The sequence below is a fragment of the Cucumis sativus genome, chromosome 3, assembly GCF_000004075.3.
Source record: "Cucumis sativus cultivar 9930 chromosome 3, Cucumber_9930_V3, whole genome shotgun sequence".
NCBI classification, from domain to species: Eukaryota; Viridiplantae; Streptophyta; class Magnoliopsida; order Cucurbitales; family Cucurbitaceae; genus Cucumis; species Cucumis sativus.
This window is the reverse complement of record NC_026657.2, coordinates 19,309,613-19,329,337: the sequence shown is the minus strand read 5'-3', so window position 1 is coordinate 19,329,337 and position 19,725 is coordinate 19,309,613. Positions and strand designations below refer to the sequence as shown.

Here is a 19,725-nt window from a genome sequence, read left to right as displayed (position 1 = left end):
TATAGGTTCATTGATGTCATATCACTTAGGGTAAGCAGATACTATTGAGAGGAGAACGATATCCTTCGACTTCATGTTGTCCCTTAAGCTGAGAGTAGGTGGCTTGAGAGGGAGTGTGACAAGTGACATGTGAGGCCCTGATCGCGTATCACCAACACGATAAAGACCTTATGACATGGATACTGAACGAAGAGATTTTTGGCCAAGGAATATGTTCTGTGAAAGGAGTATGTATGACGTCCTAACACAAAGAAAGAAAGTCTGGGTGAGGAGAATCAATGTAGACAAGTCATTTGGATAAGAGTGTAGTGCATCCCAAGAGGAATTGCGTAGAAAGGGGAAAAGTGATGCAAAGAGAAATGCCTGTCAATTATATCGCATAGATATAAGTGATGTGATAAAAACAAATAGCTAGAAAGAAGCCTATATTGGATGATATGGTAACGCAATAAGAATAGCTGATGAGAAAGGCAATGAACTGAGCGAGGCATCATTAGGATACCGCCAGAAGTATCTATGCCCAAGAGATTGAGGCAAGGAAGTAAACATCTTGTCAAGTGACATGACAACTCGTTGTGGGAAAAGAAACGACAGTAGCTTCTTCGAAAAGAGAATGAAGACAGTCAGCCATTTAAGGGTTTGGCTTCCCAATGAGATAAGGTGTGCCTCTCAAGTGAAAGTCAAATCGCCACTGACGAATAAACTACATGTCGAGTTTGGATTGGTAGCATAACGCAGTGCGTGCTAACACAAAACGTGTAAAATGTAGAAGTGGCCCTTGGATGTGAAAGGTCTCTATAAATAGGCCGAAAGCCAAAAGAAAAGGGAAGTTTTTCCAAAAAGAAAAAGTGTAGAATTTTTTTATGAGGGAAGAAAAAGAAAGTTTTGAATGTTGAACGGTCGGTTGTAGGAACCGCATAATAAGAAGTGAAGTCAAAAGCCGAGAAGGAAGGAGTCAAGGCTAAGTATAATGAGTCATTGCTACACTTAAACACGAAGCTCTATAAGTCTTATAAGTGAACCCTTCTAGATATACCTTGTTTGGCTGCATTTAGTCATTTGGATCCTGAAAGAAGAGCAAGTGTGACATTTAAAGACTCTGAGAGGAGCTTGCCTTAATCATAAGCTAGTTAAATAAGTCATATAGCATCAAGACTTTCATATACCTTAATCGCCTGGTAGCACTAGACATTCCTTCACCCTTCTCTTACATAGAAGTTAGTTCATTCTTGCACTACATTCTCATAACCACCTTCATTAAGTTATCTTTATAGAATTCTCTAGTGTACATAAGTAGATATAGTTTAAACGTACACTCTTTCATAATGTATAGTTTATTTTTTTATACCGCTTAATGGAACAGTAGACTCTAGAACTAAGCTTTGATATCAATTCTCTGTGTTCGACCCTAGATCATCCAGAAAAAGCTATTGTTTTGCTTACACTTGGACAAGCAATAGGAAAATTTATATACAACGAGGACTTAGAAGTACATGATGAAGAGATCTTTATTGAGCAGTCTGCATGCAATGATCTTGATCAATGATACATTATGTAGAATGAAACATCAACATAAACAACAACACTATTTTTCAAGTCTTTAAATCTTTGTTGCTTAGAAGTAGATATGCATACACGACACTGCATTTTACCATATTCCTTACGTTGAAATGAAGTTAACTAGTGGATCTGGTAAAGCAGTCTTTGTTGCTTAGAAGTAGGTATTCATATGCTCTTGTCCCAACTTTTTCGACCATAAGAATTATCTTTTGACTTCCATTATAACTATATTTATTGTCACAAGAGATGATAATATTTGAAGAGGCAGTAACTTAGTAATGAGATTAACATTCTCGAAACACATAAACATAAGTATATGTAGTTTTTGGATTATTTAAATTGGTAATTTTTGCAAAAACTATAATAATTGATGTAGTAGGCAATAAATATGAGAACAATTCATATATATTAGGTTAGGGTACTTATTTGAATGACTCGATCCCATAAAGTTTTTAGCAATTGCAACATAGTATTGACAAGACGAGATGAACTAGATCTTGACTATACATAGTATTTGCATGATAACTAGTTTAATGAAGATTTAAGTTACTTTTAATATGTGTGTCAAAGTATGAATTTTAGGTGTTTATGAGTAATAATGTTAATCTAAACTAATAAAAGTAATGTTAAATGTTGGGGTGAAAATAATATTTTTTTATAGTTTTGAAGAATGAATTTTAATTATGTTTTGAATTTTAGATTTTGTATGTCCACTTAGTTTTGTTTTATTTTTAGAAATAATGCTAGATTTTGGGTGATTGAATTGATTAGATTATTAGTTTTTTTTTTGTTTAGTTATTTGATTATTATCAAGAAGAAAGGTGATAGAGCATATTAGTAAGGATTAAGGTAGGGGGACATAATTATTTAGGTGATTCATCCAATCCCCATCTTCAATAGTAAAACTTAATGAAGGTTTATTTAAGATTGGAGTCAAGAATTAATGGGCCAATCACAGACGGATTAAAGCATCTTCACTAGCGTTGGGAAGAGGGTATAGTCCACCGACAGAATGCAGCTGTAGCCCAATGCCCATGGTGATGACAAAGCCTCTTCCACTTACCGCGTAAACCAACCGAAATTACCTGTCTTTCTCTCCTCCATTTTCCTTCCATCTCCGGCCATATATGAACTAAGCAATACCCATTTTCTGTTTCTTCTTTTCCCATTTGATTTCTCAATCCCTTCCTCTAATGGGGTCTCTCCCTTCATCTTCAGACATTTCCCTTTCTTCCTCACTTTTCCCTGAAAAATCCCCAAATCAGACCTCTATCAACGAATCTACACTCCTCAATCTCTTCAAGTCCCAACAAAATCACCTCAATTTCTTCTTCCAAAATCTAGATCTCTCCCAGACACTCAAATTCACTGCTACCCTTCTCAATTCCCCTGGAACCATCTTCTTCTCCGGCGTCGGCAAGTCCGGTTTCGTCGCTCGCAAGATCTCACAAACCCTAGTTTCCCTTGGCATTCGCTCTGCATTTCTTTCCCCTCTCGATGCGCTTCATGGGGATATTGGCATTTTGAATTCTGGCGATGTTCTTGTGATGTTTAGCAAATCTGGTAACACGGAAGAGCTTCTTCGTCTTGTTCCTTGTGCTAGGGCTAAGGGTGCATTTCTCATCGCTGTGACTTCTGTCGAAGGCAATGTGCTTGGTGGGGTTTGTGATATGAATGTGCATTTGCCTCTTGAGCGTGAGCTATGCCCTTTTGATTTGGCCCCAGTTACCTCTACTGCGATCCAGATGGTTTTTGGAGATACAGTGGCTATTGCACTTATGGGTGCGAGGAATTTGACAAAAGAGGAATATGCTACCAATCATCCAGCTGGGAGGATCGGCAAGAGCCTCATTTTCAGGGTTACTTCTGCTTTTACTTGATTCACTTCATCTTTAGCTTTTTTTCTTTATTTCAACATTTCTACCATATTCACTGTTATTTAATGGGATCTTCAGATAGGTTGAAAGGTCTTGTGGCGACTGAGAATTAGCTAGAGTTATTGTCACTTGGCCTTTTGATAACCATTTTCTTGTTTGATTTGCTAGACTGGAGCGCTTTTTTCTGTTTGTTGGGCTTGTTTTAATTGAACAGTAGGTTGCAATTGTTACCAGAGGTGAAAGTTACCTCTCCTTCAACTTCCTCATATTTGGTAGAACAAGCAGAAATTCATTCAAGTTGCTGGAAATGTCTATTTAATTTGGAACCTTATTTTATTCGTGTGAGATTCTAGGAATAAGCTTTGGTTATACCAAAAACTGTGACATAGAGTTATCTACCTGTAATTCAGAAAGGAATGGTGTTTCTTTGCAGATCAACTAGCAAACCTTTCCTTGTAACTATAAATTTTCGAGTCGTGTCATTTACTATACATGCCAAATGATAGTACAAGGAGCAGATCATTGGTTAAAACAAGCATCAAATTCTTATTTTGTCCCCTTTTTCCCCTCTCTCACCCTGTTTCCTTCACTATCTGCTCATCCTTTTAACCTTGTTGGTTTCTGTTAGGCCTTTCTCCACTAAATGTGGGGCATTTCTTTCATCCTGTTGGATCTTGACTGTTTCTACTACATTTCCGTTGAGAAACATGTTTGGTGATTGTTAGTATATCATGATTTCTTCTTTTATACCCGTATTTATGTCTTTCATACTGGCAAGTCCTCCTTCTCTAAACTGAATTATTGGGTATAGAAAGAAAATAGCATAAATCACTCTGTGAGTCTGCCACACACTCGCCGTGATGGTTTTTCTTCTGAAAGGTAGAAAATAGGAAGACATTAAAAACCATCAGTATTATGCTATTCATTCGAGACTTCTTTGGATACGTTGACCAGTTATTTTTATTGTTCATTATGAACGTGGCCTTCACAATTTTTTTAATAAAAAGGATATTGGTTATGAAAATGAAATGGAATTGAGTTGATTAGTTGTCTTATTACAGAAAGAGGTCCAAAATGAGAAATATTCTGTTCTCGAGCCATAATCAAAATACAGAATTTGATATTTGTTGCTATGTGGTTTTGACTGGGTTTAGGTAAAGGATGTGATGAAGAAGCAGAATGAGCTTCCTGTCTGCAAAGAAGGAGACCTAATAATGGATCAATTGGTTGAGCTTACAAGCAAAGGATGTGGATGCCTACTTGTCATAGATGACGAATATCGATTGATTGGGACATTTACAGATGGTGATTTGAGGCGCACTCTCAAAGCTAGTGGTGAAGCCATCTTCAAGCTCACTGTAGGCGAAATGTGCAACAGGTATGAATCCTTAAGTCCCACTGATTTTAGCTGACTTCATGAGAGTAGAACTGCACAATAGAAGACCTTGCTTTTTGTTGAACACAACCATCTCGGTAGAAACTATAAAAACTGTTACACAGGATGCAATTGCTCCCAATCAGGCAATATTTGTCAGACAGGATGCAATTTCTTTTTGATGTTATACATTTGAAGGATATTAGAAAATGCCTATTTATTCAGAATCCGATGTAGTTAAGACTTGAGATATTGATTATGATGGTAAACCATATGACAGGAAACCAAGAACAATCGATCCTGAGGCAATGGCAGTTGATGCGATGAAAAAAATGGAAGCACCTCCATCTCCTGTGCAATTTCTTCCCGTGATTAATCAGCAAACTATCTTGATTGGCATTGTCACATTACATGGTCTAGTTTCTGCAGGACTTTGATTCGCATATCACATACTTCTTTGTCTGTTTTTAGATATTTCCATTATTTTTCAATTCTTTGTATTACTGTAGAACATCTGTAGTGATTACACAAGTGTAAGAAAACTTGATATCTAGAGGATAAATCATTATATATTCTTAAATCTGTCTTGATAGGGCATCTAAGAATTGAGATATTCTATATCTTTGACTTGCGTTCTTGATTTATATCCTTGACTAAGAGGTTTGAAGTTCGAATCCCTCACTTTTAAATATTGTTGAACTAAAATTAAAAAAAAGAAGTATATATTCAACCGTAAAGTATCTCACTACATACATGCAAATGAAATATAGGTTTGATTATACGCAGAAAGGGAAAAGCGAAAATGAACAAAAGAAAATGACGTACAACCAATGTAAAATGGGTCCGGTCAGGCGCCACGACTTGGATAGAATGGTTTTTTAGTGAGTAATTTCTAGGCCTGTCAACTATGGAAACCTACCACCAAGACGATCTAGGAATGGAAAGGAAAAAGGTAGATACTTACGATCTTGATTGGTCCTGATTATAAATGAATTGAAACTATGGTTGTATTATGCCATGTCATCTCATTACGGAAACATCAAATAATAAATGATTCTAAAACAAGAATTTTTGGCTAAGTCTAAGAGACTTTTGGGGGATTCAAGGAAGGAATAGTTCTTTCTTACTCTAGATCAAGCAAGTGATCTTAGGAACTTTTAACATTATTTCTCCTTCCTCTATTTTTCCCCCTTGAATTATTATGATTCAAATGAATCTCCTTAAGCTTTAGGGGGCACACAGACCCTGTTTATAATCACATGCACAAAATGCAACATTTCTATATTTGTGGTATCAAAAACCACAAATTTATTACATCCACAAACAATATGCACTTAAACTAAAATATATTTATTACAGATTTGACTAATTTTCTATACAAGACCAAAGAAGAAAAAGAAGAAAAAGAAGAAAAAAATGAAATCTAAGTGTGTTGTTGAAAACACACAACAAAATATCCCAATAACTCTCCTAAATGCAAATACATCATACAAGTATATAAACTATACATCAACAAACAAACCTATATTGAAATGTGCAATGTAGCAGATACAGTCATCTGCCTTAGCATAGTACACACAAACTTTTAGAGAAAAACCAAGCTGCTATCAACGTCGTCGAATGCCATTTGATCCAAGTTCGATCCCACGCCATCTTGAAATGTATGTTCTTCTAAATCCATGTCCCACAAAGCCCCATAATCAGATTCATTATTTTTGGGGCAGAAAATTTGATCAGTTTTGGGATTATTATTATTGTTGTTGTCATCTTTGTCTCGAGGAAGTTGAAGGAGATGGAGAAAAGAACAACTGCCTGTGTGGCTATGGGGAGCCATTGAGGGCGATAATGATGTGATATCAATATCAACATTGTAGCCACAAGGCATCGTTGTGGTCTGGCTCGGGTCACTTGGAAGGGGAGATGGAGCTCGGATGATGACGGATGGAACACGCTCGAAGTTTCCAAACGTAAAATGTTGATTGATCAGTTTGGTGTTGTACTCTTCTTGCTTCCCCTTCTGAAACACTCTACACAAAACCCAATCCTCCTGTACCCACATAAAGTTTATTCATTTTCTTGTTAAATCAATGCATAAAAGCTATATAATGAAGTGAAGAACATGTAAAAATCTGACTGTTCATATTGTTAAAAAAGAAAAAAGAAAAAAAGTTAAAAAGAGCTTTAAGTACAAAATTGAAAAGTTATACTTGAATGGAATTCTTAAAAAGAGAGATGATAATTAATTTTCTTTTCTTTTTCTTTATTAAAAAAGTATGGTTCAAGTAGTGATTATATTTGGAGTGTAACTGCTTTATAATGGAATACACAAAATTAAACTCACTGACATTAAAATGAAAAGGAAAAGTTTCAAACTTGGAAGGAAAAGAAAATGACAATATTAAGAAATAAAGACTAAGAAATTAAATTTTTATGTGTGAATGGATGTAACACAAAAGCAGAAAATGTATTGAATAAAACCAATTATAACTGAAAAAAATAAAAAGAGAGATAATTCCAAATTATCTTTACTTTTTATTTGTATCATTACTTTAAATAATAACATTCATAGTTATTTTGATTCTAAGTTTCTCTTTTACAAAAACAAAACAAAGCACGTTATAATAATAGTATCTTCTAATTTTAAATAAGAACAAAAATTTTAAAAATATATATTTATATTATTATATATTCTCTACTAATGCAACTATTTATAAACCAATAAAGGTTCATCAAATTGAGATCTCTCTTCTATTCTCTATGTAAGTGAATATGACCAAAGTGGAAAAAGACACCAACTTTTGTGTTGTTATCCTTTAAGGGCACATGAATATAAATATTTTCAAATTGAAGGACTAAAAAAATAACCATATTTTATTTTATTGTGTGTATGTGCTCACACCATAGGATTTGTGTCTAAATGGCCTAAACAATGGATAATTAAAATTTAAAAGAAAAATATGAAAAATTCAACCTTTGGGGGCCTATGAGGGGCCTCGAGGCGAAATTCATGCATAATCCATCCCGTTTTGATTCCATTTGGAGCTCTATTTTTATAAAACACCAAAGTTTTTCTCATTCCTACGATATCCCCTGTCGATGGATCCACCACCGTCCGATCCTTTCCTGTCGCTTTCCAATATCCACATGTCGTTGCACGATTGGTCCGAAAGCCTGTCGCGTATTTTCGATCTCTGAAACTGAAGAAATACCACTCATTGCTGTTCAACTTCGCCACCTCTTAAATTTCAAAGAGAAGAAATTGATTAGTTAAATTAATCTTTCGTTTTCATTAGCCATATATGATTGAACTCATTCCATTTAAGTTGTGAATAATTTATGGAAGAGAAAGGAAACTAAGGAGGGGGAAGGGGAAAGAGAATAAGAAAATGACACCTATGATTTGATATTATTGATTGTTAGTATGTTTCGCTGCTAATTAAATCAAATAATTAATTAAAAAAAAGTCATTTTTTCATATTAAATTACAATAATTATCATTGTGTTTTAAAGAAAGACTCAAATGTATTTTTGTTTATGATTAGCAATGTAATGATTTACATTAGTTGGTGATCATAAACAACAAAATTAGATCGGATTGGATGAGAAAGAGAAATGTATGAATCCAAATACTAGAAATTATATAATTGATATGATTGAAAGAAAATTAAAAATATAATAGATATAGATACTTTGCATGAAAGAAAGATTTGATATATATAATTGGTGCAGAGAAGTAGAAGAAAGAAAAGTAATTAATTAAAGAAATGAAGTCAAAGAAGAATGATAGAAGTATCGAAAGCTGAAATGATTGAGATTTTGGAGAATATATTTCTCAGCTTTGGAGAGAGTAACAATAATTAATGAGACTTGTTCTATAAGTTGAAGCTACCTCAATTAGTACTCACCCAAGCTTATATATTATATTTCCTTGTATTTTGATACAAAAAAATTCTCAATTTTGATCCCTTATTTTCTCTTTCTTTGTATCTAATTATTTAATTACATTGACATTTTTTAATTAATGTAGAATTCGATCTTTTAAAAAGAAATGGTGAAAGACAAGGTTTTCACATGAATGTATGCATGTTTGTATGAGACCACAGAGAGAGAGAGAGAGAGAGAGAGAGAGGGAGAGGGAGAGGGAGAAAGAAATTAAAGATCCTTAGAATATTTAATGTGGAAGAGAGATAATTAAAGAGAGCAAACCCAAACTCGATCCTCCTCTGCCTTAATTAAAACACTTAACATCAAGGTTTAGCCAATTTATCACAAAATTAAATTACAAAAAACAGACGAACAAGAAACACCAAACAGACGAGGTAATACCAATTAAAACACAAAAAATTAGATCGATTTTTGCTCAATAATATATAAAAACCACTTTGTAAGGCAGAACTCTCATATATTTTCTGTTTTAATTTGTAAATTTTACACAAAAGAATCAAAAGCCTTTTCTTCTTTCTTTTCTTTTTTCAACTTTTTCTTCTTCTTCTTCTTCTTCTTCTTCTTGTAAGTACAAGTTCTCACCAACCATGCAAAAAGTTCAGCTTTTTAATAAACATTAATCAAACCTACATTATTAATAGCTAATTAAGATATGTGTGCATGAAGAACTTGTAGAAACTCATTATTATTATAAAAAAAATATATATTAAAACAAATATCAAAAGTGGATTATAAAAAGTAATTATTGAACAAATAACCCAAAAAAAAAAAAAAAAAAAAAAAAACCACTCTAAAGTCATCACTTTCTTTTCATGTCTTCTCTTCAAAAGTAAGATGATCCCAAGAATAATATATTCATATTATTTTGAATCAATAACTTATATAAAGGTAAAGTTTTTGAACATTACATTATAAAAAAAAAAAAGCAAGAAATATAAATATAAAAACGTACCAGGAAGCTGCCATGGCTCACATGTATGCAAATCGATCTCCACAAGAGTACCCTTAAGAACTTGTTCATTCATAATCTTTTTGTAAAGATAATGACAAACCAATTCTTCATCACTTGGATAAAATCGAAACCCTGGTGGAAGTGAGGCTCCAATATCTTTAAGCCCCATTAATATTTACAGTTATATATATTATTATTATTATTTCTACCTCAATAAGAAATAATAATAATAATAATAATGCAAATTAAGTTCTGGGTATTCAAACTTTTGGGGTATGAATAAAATGTTGATGGGAAATGAAAAAAAAAAAAGAACTAAGAGGAAAGGGTTCTAATTTTTCTTAGTTTGGGAAAAGAAATGGTTGTGTAATAAGGAATAAGGATTTGGTTGTATTCATATATATAGTTGAGGTAGGGATATGACAAAAGCTTTTTTTAAAAAAAGAAAAAGAAAATAATTTCTATAAGTTGATATAAGCTTTTGGGCAGACCATGCTTATGCATAGGGAGTTAGTTATATAATGGTAAAGTTTTCAAGGAAAATCTCAAGTTGCAAGAAAACTTGAACAAGGGATGATGAGTATAAAGTTAATATTATTATTTAAAACAAAAAAAAAAAAAAGTAATTGACACATCTAAAATATGTACAAAAGGTCAAAAAAGTTTTATAAGGAAACCATCCAAAACAACCCTTTTCCATTTACAGTTATTAATATTTCGGTAAATTTTGTATTACAAACCCTAAATTTTAAATGAGTTTACTTGAATACTACGTAACATAATGATTTCAAGGTTTTCAAGTTTTAATTAGTGCTAATCACATAAACTACGCAATGGGGGTGGCTGACATTAATTAAATTTTACATTCAATGGTTATTATGAAAACCCCTTACGTTCCTAATTTTTTCATAACAACAACACCAATTGAAGTTTAGATCAATTAATTAACATGTTAAACATGTATTTTTTGATGTACTAAATAAATAAATAAATATATATATATATATATTCGAGAGGTTAGATTTTTTTTTGAAATATATATATATATATATATATATATTTAGAATGTGTTTAACAATTATTGATTCTTTCTCTCTCTCATATTAAAATGAGTTGTGAATGTTTGTAGTTTGACTGAATATTTCAAGAAAAGAATAAGAAGAAAAAGGGTCCTATATTTTAATAATATGGGATTAGGTTCTTTATAAACTAAAAGTAAAATTAACAATCTTTTGAATTTCTAGTCTTGTAGTTTGGTAGATACTTAGATGAGCCAATAATATACTAATTATATGATCTTTAAAGTAACATTGCTATTACACTCCAAAAACAAATACCTTAACATAAGTTAGGAGATGATGTGATAGTTTTAATAAAACAGAGTGTTCAAATATTTTAATCTACTACGTAGCAAATAAAGTAGCGTATACGTACGTTGAAATTTTCGAGAGATAAGTATGAATATTGTACGTATATATTATAAAAGATATCCATTTATTATGAAGTATGCACTAAACAGTTCCACCATTTTAAAGCAAATACCAATTAAAATAATGAGTAAATTGTAATATGTATATAAAGGACTACCTAAGCCAACCTGCCCTAATCTCGTAGGTGAAGATAAATTTAATTATAATGTCTAACATTCATACGTAAGTTTAAGTTTAAGTAATGTAACTTGTTTTAATTTCATAACCAAAGAAAAAATGTACTAAAAATTTATGTTTTTCCAAATTGAATACTAAGGTGATTGATACTCTAATTGAGAGGTAATTGAGAGGTTTAGATATAGTTACTTTTTGGCCCTATCCATAGACAAATTTCATACTCTTGACGCATATACTTTAACCATTTTGTCTTAAACTACAAAAAATTTATGGACAGTCAACTTGGATAAGAAAAGACTATTTTATTAAGATGGGAAAAGCATTTGAATCAATTAAATACTCTTTCATCATACATCTATTAAAATTCTATTAATTCCAATCACAAGACACCTTGACACATATATCATTGTACCAAATGTGTGAGATTGTGGACCAACCAAAAAATATACAACAAAAATGGGGCCTATGCTAATGATCATGTATAATAGGATTGTATTGCATGATGAACTCCATCCTTCAAGGATTTAACACATCACAAAATAAGAGAATGTCAATAATTTTTTAAATGTGGACAAAACTATGCACATCACAAAGTGTACAATAATTTAAAAACTATAATAATATGTAAAGGAAAATAATTATTGGTAGATAATAATGATTGGACAAGCGTCAATAGAAAAATCATGGTTTTTGTAATCATACCCTCACAAAAATTATATAAAAAGCCATAGCGCATATACTTAAAAAGATATACATATATGTACATATAGGTAGAAAAGAATTACAACCCTCTCTATTCCAATATTTTTTCTTTGGAAAGTTCAAAGTTATTTAGCCCAAACATATTTTAATCGCATAGGTCGAATTAAAAAAAAAAAATCAAACTTATAATGTCTTAATTATTATTAACGTCTTTTAAAAAACTACCCAGTTAAGGTTATTATAATGATATTTTCAAACTTTTAATTATGAAAAATAAGCCTCCAAACTTGTAGATGGATTAAAATTAGATTCTTAAATTGTGTAGAAATTATAAAGATTGCGTATAAACCGGTATAAGAGATTAATTAATTTATGATTTTTGGGTCCAATCTCTACAACTATGGTACGTTTGAGCATTCAATTTTAATACTCATATAAGTGTTGAAGAGCTCGATTTTATTTATAATTAAAAATTGTGGATGGTTCTTTGGTTTGAAATGCTAATTAGTGTTTCTTCTCGTCCTTATTAAGCAATATATATTTGGATATATTAAGACATGTGTTTAATTAGGGTTGAGTCATGTTTAGATTGGAAGTAAAAGTAAGTATAAGAAAGGTTGATTGAAGAGTAAATAAATAGAAAAAAGAAAAAACGGGGGGGAAGAGATGGAAACATAATTAAAATGAGGATATGATTTAATGGATGAGGAGAGGATTAGTTATGAAAATGATGTAATTTAATAATTGTAGGCACAGAAACACACAAAAATCCCTAATTTGAGGAGAAAGATCCAGCAAAGCATGCTAAGAAGAAGAAGAAGAATATATGGTATATGCAATATGCATGTGAGATGGCAAAATGTACACTAAGGAACAAGTAAAGAGGGGAAAGAATATGACGTATGAAAAAGCTTATTATAAAATATAAACCACAAAATAAATACAAAATGATATAATGAATTGTAGGGTTAGGGTTGTTTTCCAAAGAGGGAATTTTGTTAGGTAATGTAGATGAAGGATGATGAAATATATTTATATTATATGTTGGAGAATGAGTAACGGCTTCATATTCTCCCTTCTTTCAATCCAATAATTCCTCCAAACTACTTCTAAAATTACCTTCTTTTTTTCTCTTTCTTTTTCATTTTAATTTCAACTTTTTATTGTTCCACAAGCTACGGCTTGTTTTTTCTTTTATTTACTATTATTGATTCATACATGCATGCCAAATATAATTAATCTTCCCTTAATTATGAATTAAGGGATTTTTGTGGGTTTTAACATGCTAATCTCATCGTTAAAAAAGAAAAAGAAAAAAAAAAGGACAATTAATCATTTAGATTCATGCTACTAAGCTCAATTCTTGAATTTGGATCTAAAAAATAGTGATGGTGAGATTTGGTAAACTATAAATACACTAAATGTTAATAATAATACAATCGAGTGAATCGTTTTGATTTTTCTTTTCTATTTTTAAATAAAACCAACATTTTTTTTTTTAATACTAATTGCTTCTTTTTGAAAATAAACTCGTTTTTTTCTCCACAACTTAATTTTATTAAGAAACAAATAATTTCATCTACGTGGCGCAAAACAATAATTTATTGTTATTGTTGGAGAGACTGTTGCATAAAATATCTTTTAGATTAATGATTATCCTAAGATCATTTGCACATTTAAGTTACTCCATTTAACAAATATATTTCTTTTTAGAATATATGTAGTTTACTACATGTCAAACGTATCACTTTTTTTTAGTTAGAAACGTATCCTTCATCTCAGAAGGAAGCTAATGCATTTAATTAACTGAAAACTTCTTCCTTTTTTTACTCATAATTATCATGTATTACATGTAGATAAATAAAATGTTAGAAGCCCCACCTTCTATCTATTTAATGAGGTATCCGAAAACTCAAACAAGTATCTACTGATCCAAAAAAAAACTTGGAACAACCTAATACGAGAATATTGTGAATATAAAAAAGCAAAATTATATCTCGAAAGGATACATTAGGATCTCCCACCAAAAAAAACGAACATATTGTCTTAACTTTTATAAAATGTGAGTTATTCCTCTCTTCTTCATTTTTTTTTTACATTTATGATATGAGACAATTAATTATCTCATATTTTACCAATATCCACCTACTTAACACAACTTTATGTAGTTGATTAATGAAAAAATTCATTAAAAAAAAAAGTTATAAAACAATAAATGTTTGATGCAATATTTAGAAGTAGTCTAAATTATTTTTAAACTCTTTTATTAGGTAGGTAGATCAATTACCAATTATTTAATTTAACTAAAATAAAGGGTTGAATTTCAAATAATCATTTCTTACTTGCATCACCGGGTCCATATATATATATATATATATTTGATATGTTTGCTTTCTTGTATTAAATTAAATTTTGTTGAAATTCTTGAGATATCCACACTTGATTTGTAGTATAATATCAAGTGTTTAGACTATTATACGTAGATAGGTAAATTCATTATATGTATTTATAAACTACAAAGAAGTCCTTACATTATAAAAATGACACTTGAACGTTGATGAAAACTTTCATCTAAATATTATTTACAACCGTAATAAATCATAACTTATATATACAAACATAACTACTAAAGTTTGTTAGTTTCATGAACATTTAAATACCAAGGGTGCTTTTAAATAATTACATATTTTTGTGATGATGAACAATTTTAAATAATTAGAGAAGTAAATAAATGAGTTGATTAACACAAGGGAATTATTTATTTTAATGGAAAAGATTTAGTTTAGTAAAGAAATAATGAATGGAATTAACAAGTAACTCCAATGTGTTAAAAAAGAAAAAGAAATCATAATGAATGTAAGAGGCCAAGGGGGTCATAGTAAATTAGATAGTAGACTATATAGGAAAATAAATTTAGAATTAGGATTGGTGGAAAGGTAAAGCGGCCGGGAGGGTAGCTAAGTAAGAGTGACAAAGCGTAGCTTAGGTATGGATATATATATATATGAGTAGAAAGATAGTTGAGGTGAAAGAGAGGAAGCATGTGCATGCCTGTGTTGAATATCATAATAAATAAATACGAATATCTAAGAAGATTGATTAAAAGTAGTTTGTAATTGGCATTCATGTGCAACTTATTATTCTAATTCACTAAAAAAAAAAAGAAAAAACGAAAAAGCAAAAAGAGCATTTTGTTTCCAAACAAATTTCAACAAACTTTGCCATGAAATTAGCAACTTTTTCTGTATTTTAAAACAACACTTTTGTCCAAAACCTATCTTTTTTCACTTTTTGAAAAACACTTCCATATCTTAATCTTAAATCTTTTTCATTTTTCCCTTTTTCATTTTCTTTCCTTCCTACGTCCGCTTCTATTCAAATTTCAATTTTATACACGTCTTTTTTTAAAAAAATATATATCAATATTTACTAACAATTCTTCTCTTAAATAAGGAAATCATAACATTTTATTTAAATTAATTTATAATGGATTTATGTCTTTACTTCCGAACTATATTATAAACCTACACAAACCCTCTTTATATTTATATTTATATAAAATAAAATATATAACTAATTTAATTTATTCAAACTAAACTCAAGTTGTTTCCTAATCTAATCTAATCATACTCAAAATGATAAAATTGGTGAAAATATTTTTAAAATATCAATGGCTATCACTACATTTTAATATATTTATATAGGAGTTTGGCTTTTTTTTTTTTTATATTTGAAAAAATCTATCCTTATCCTATATATTTTACCTCTAATTAAATTTCTAAAACATTAAATAATTCATCATGAATTAACGGTAATTGTACGGTTAATGATGAGAATTAATGCTGTTTTTATCTTAAAAACTCATCCTTTTTAAGGATTGGCTTCAACCACAAGATTTCATCATATTGGAATAACATTGTTTTCAAACAAAAGCTAACGTATGACATTCAACTATATAATTATATAAAGGAAAAAGATTCAATATTTTAGATCCTAAATTTGTAGGGTCGCTGTATGATTTTAGACCATAAACATACCATTTCATCATATTGGACCTACCCCAAATTCAACTAAATAATGTTGCAATCTTTACCCCTATGTTCCGTTTTGCTCATTTTTTTACTATTCTTTTTTTTTTTCCTACCAAAATTAAAGTAAAAACCTTAACATGAACATATCAATTTCATAAAAATAAAGTTATCAAAAATAAATAATTTCATCTAAAGCACAAGTTAACCAAGTAATAATATTTTTTTCAAAATCTTCTATCAATCCATTCCATGTGATACATATCTTATACATTTTTTTAAGGATATTTAGAGCAATAAGTTAATAAAATGTTAACATTGCAATACATATAGATATTGTGTTTTAAGTTTGAAGTGCAGATGAAAAAGATTTTAGAGATAAAAGTGGATAGAATATTAATATTAGGCAAGTTCATTATGGGAAAATTAAAATGGATGGGATATTAGTTTTTTGCCCCAAAAATAAATATATGAATGAAAATCACGTAAAAGTAAAACCAATTTGGAAAATCACTTGACCCCTCATTTTCACATATATGATTTTATGTGTCATTTTCAAAGTTAATCATTTATATATTTTCTTTTTATTTTTCCTCTATTCAGATAATACCCCTTCAAAAGATTCGGTGGGTAGCTTGCAGACATAGGAAATTGTTTTCTACAAGTAAACTCTATCAGAAATATATATATATATATATATATATATATATATATATATATATATATATATATATTTATATATGAAAATAAATATTCATCCATTTTTATTTATTTTATTTTAATCTTAAGCACTCATTGCCACGTAGGCTAGGGTTTAATGTTACAGCTTCATCAAAAACTGTGAATAAGATGGATCAAAATGTGGACTGTATTCTTATTTCATCGCCTTCATTAAATCTTCATCACTCCCACTTTTTAGTGAATATGAATAACTTATTTTAATATATAATATATATGCATCGTATTTATATATCTATAGATTGTTATTTTAGTTAGTTTGGGAGTGATGTGACTTGTGCTCTTCCTTCAAAACCATTGTTGTTTAGGCTGTGTTTTTAGAAAAATTATCAATTCTAATACGAATTCATGCCAATCACTATGCATATATGTTTTTAGTTCCTTAAATCATTTTTCAAACCTAATTCGTACTCTTTTTTTTTTGCTGTTATAGTGTTTAATGTTTTTAGTTGGGATATAGTAAAAAGAGTTAACTTATTTACAAATACAAAACATATCAATTTTGATAGACTTCTATACCTTAAAAGTGATAAATGTTTATAGATGTCTATTTAGGTTTATCACTAATATAAAAATTTGATATATTTGTAAATAATGTAAATGTTTTGTTGTTTAAATTAACGGGTTGTTTTTAAATATATCAAAATATTTGTAAAATATAGTTAAATTTTAGAGTTAATTATTTAAAATAATTTCACTAAAACAATTTCCATTTTTGATTTTGTTTTCGTAAATATATAAATAATAATATTTTGAAAATAGTCCACAAAAAAAAAAAAAAAAAACAGAGAAACCCAAAAAAAGTGTTAATTAAATTGCATGATTCTTCCGTAAATTGCACATTCCATAAATATTTGATGAGAAGTTAAGTTATAGAAGAGAAGAAAAGTCAAAAGTTACGTCAAATTCATGGAATTTCGAAAGAATAATCAGATATTCTTCTTCACGTCTAATTTACCAATTTTAAATTTGTAGGAAAATTATGTCACGGGTCAACCTAACTACAAATTTTCATCCCCCATAACACAATTTTATACTTTTTATATTGGGTTAACTTACGTATATATAACCAAACTCAAAATATTTACCATATATCTATATGAGTTTGAGTTTATATTTTTACAAATTTGAATTTTCTCGTCTTCTCTTTTGTCATTATTTTTTCTTTCGTTATCTCTCATCTTTGACGTTATTTTTCTTATAAAGATAATACTTTTTTTCTTTTTCTTTTTTATCATCAAGTATTGTATCAAGATCGTTTAGATGTGGTACAAGATCGTTCAGACTGAATTCAAGAATAAAAGATCGTTTTTTGTGCGTGTGTGGCCGATCAATCAAGAGATACTTTTGTTATTTTACGTTGTGAGTTTGTGAGATTTTTTTCTTTTTTAAAATCGTTCTATACGATGTAAATATTTTTGCATATTTTATTTTTTTTAAAAATCATTTATATTTTAACCTTATGTGTGTGCATTATTAAGAGGGAAAAATTAAGTTAATAAAAAAAATTATAACTTCGTGTTATAATATCATTTTGGTCCTTATATTTTGAAGTTTGTTTAACTCTCATTTAATTCGTATAATTTGAATCTGCGTACAAAAAAAACAAATGGACCGAATTTTAAATTTTAGAAAAAGTATACTTTTAGTCATGAACTTTATAAGATATATATGTTTAGTCTCTAAATTTAAATATATATAAATATATTAGACATAAATGTTTTTAAAAATAGATAAAACCTATTAGTGATAGATTTTATTATTGGTAAACTTCTATTATTAATTAATGACATGATCTTCAAATATTGGTAAATTATTAGTGTATGTTATATAACTTATAGACTTTATAAAAATTGAATTTAAAGTTTATCATTACATTGTAAAATAGTTTGAGTTTATTTTACAATAGGATGAAATTAGAAAGAATTGAAGCAAAGCTGTATAGATTAAAATATATGTATATAGGATGTTGGTTTATAAACAAATGAAAATTAAAAAAAGAAAATAATTGATTAATTAAGCAAAAATGGGAAGCTTATTTAGTGACATCCGCCGCCGAATCAAATGAAGAGATTATTATTGAGGAGACTTCACATCAAATATTAAAACCCATAGGTTATTATTATTGTTATTGTGATTGTTATTTATTTATTAAGTTGGTGGAGTTTTAGTTCTCCACATCAATTAATTAATACTTGAAATCACCCCTAGCTAGTAATCTTCACCAAACTTTAGGAGCCTAATATTTGGACCCTTAATTTCCTCTTCATTATTTACATTAATTTTACCCTAACCATTAATTTTGAAACCTATATTTTACCTTCCAATTAAAACTTGTACTACAAAACTATACCTTTCACATATTCTAAAGAAAATGTTTTTGTTTCTTCGTCTTCCACCCCACAAACTGTAGTCTCTTTCTCATGAAATGCTTATGATATCCAGCTTGTTTGTATTCGGTGCTGCCATCTTTCTCCAACTCACATTATTCTTCCATCACATCTTCAATAATCACTGTTATGTTGAATCTAATAACAATTAATAGTGAAATATAATCAATACTTTAATATTGGCATATACTTCTTGCACACCCTAATGTTCCATCTCCTTATCTTTTTAAGAGGAGGCAATAAGAGTGTTAGAGATGATCAGATGTAGGGGCGTTACAAACAAATTAGAGAAAGGGAGGAAGATCAATATATTTTAGTTATAAAATTTTCCATGTCATCCCAAAACTATTAATTAAAAGTCATCCTTTCTTAGTTGAATAAATTTATTAGTGGAGACCAAAAAGAGTATTATTAAAACTTGTAAGAGGTAGAGTTAACCTCAGCCTAGCTTAGATATAATTTCTATATTCTCAAATTCACTCCTTAATGTTTGAGGTTAAGTTTTTTGAAAAAGGCCCCACATCTCTTTCTCATTCACAAAGGTCACGCAA

The 19,725-nt window shown here is 29.7% G+C and overlaps 2 protein-coding genes across 2 annotated transcripts; one reads left to right on the top strand and one right to left on the bottom strand.

The window, feature by feature from the left end:
• The first annotated feature begins 2,545 nt into the window (after window positions 1-2,545).
• Window positions 2,546-5,432, top strand: LOC101221581 (probable arabinose 5-phosphate isomerase). The gene is made up of 3 exons (XM_004151940.3): window positions 2,546-3,419; window positions 4,592-4,815; window positions 5,093-5,432. The coding sequence occupies exons 1-3, from the start codon at window positions 2,754-2,756 to the stop codon at window positions 5,247-5,249; spliced, it is 1,047 nt and encodes a 348-aa protein (XP_004151988.1). The 5' UTR covers window positions 2,546-2,753; the 3' UTR covers window positions 5,250-5,432.
• A 595-nt stretch (window positions 5,433-6,027) lies between these two features.
• On the bottom strand, window positions 6,028-10,145 carry LOC101219041 (protein CUP-SHAPED COTYLEDON 3). Its single transcript, XM_004152006.3, has 3 exons — window positions 9,710-10,145; window positions 7,784-8,049; window positions 6,028-6,859 (listed from the first exon to the last, which is right to left on the bottom strand). The coding sequence occupies exons 1-3, from the start codon at window positions 9,876-9,878 to the stop codon at window positions 6,398-6,400; spliced, it is 897 nt and encodes a 298-aa protein (XP_004152054.1). The 5' UTR covers window positions 9,879-10,145; the 3' UTR covers window positions 6,028-6,397.
• Between the last annotated feature and the right edge of the window lie 9,580 nt (window positions 10,146-19,725).

Excerpts from the sequence above, each read along its gene's own strand:
- LOC101221581 (XM_004151940.3), top strand. The coding sequence starts at position 2,754 with ATGGGGTCTCTCCCTTCATCTTCAGACATTTCCCTTTCTTCCTCACTT. Across the intron at positions 3,420-4,591 it reads GCAAGAGCCTCATTTTCAGG|GTAAAGGATGTGATGAAGAA; the intron begins GTTACTTCTGCT and ends GACTGGGTTTAG. Across the intron at positions 4,816-5,092 it reads GTAGGCGAAATGTGCAACAG|GAAACCAAGAACAATCGATC; the intron begins GTATGAATCCTT and ends ACCATATGACAG.
- LOC101219041 (XM_004152006.3), bottom strand. The coding sequence starts at position 9,878 with ATGGGGCTTAAAGATATTGGAGCCTCACTTCCACCAGGGTTTCGATTT. Across the intron at positions 8,050-9,709 it reads TGAGCCATGGCAGCTTCCTG|AGGTGGCGAAGTTGAACAGC; the intron begins GTACGTTTTTAT and ends TTGAAATTTAAG. Across the intron at positions 6,860-7,783 it reads CCCCTCATAGGCCCCCAAAG|GAGGATTGGGTTTTGTGTAG; the intron begins GTTGAATTTTTC and ends ATGTGGGTACAG.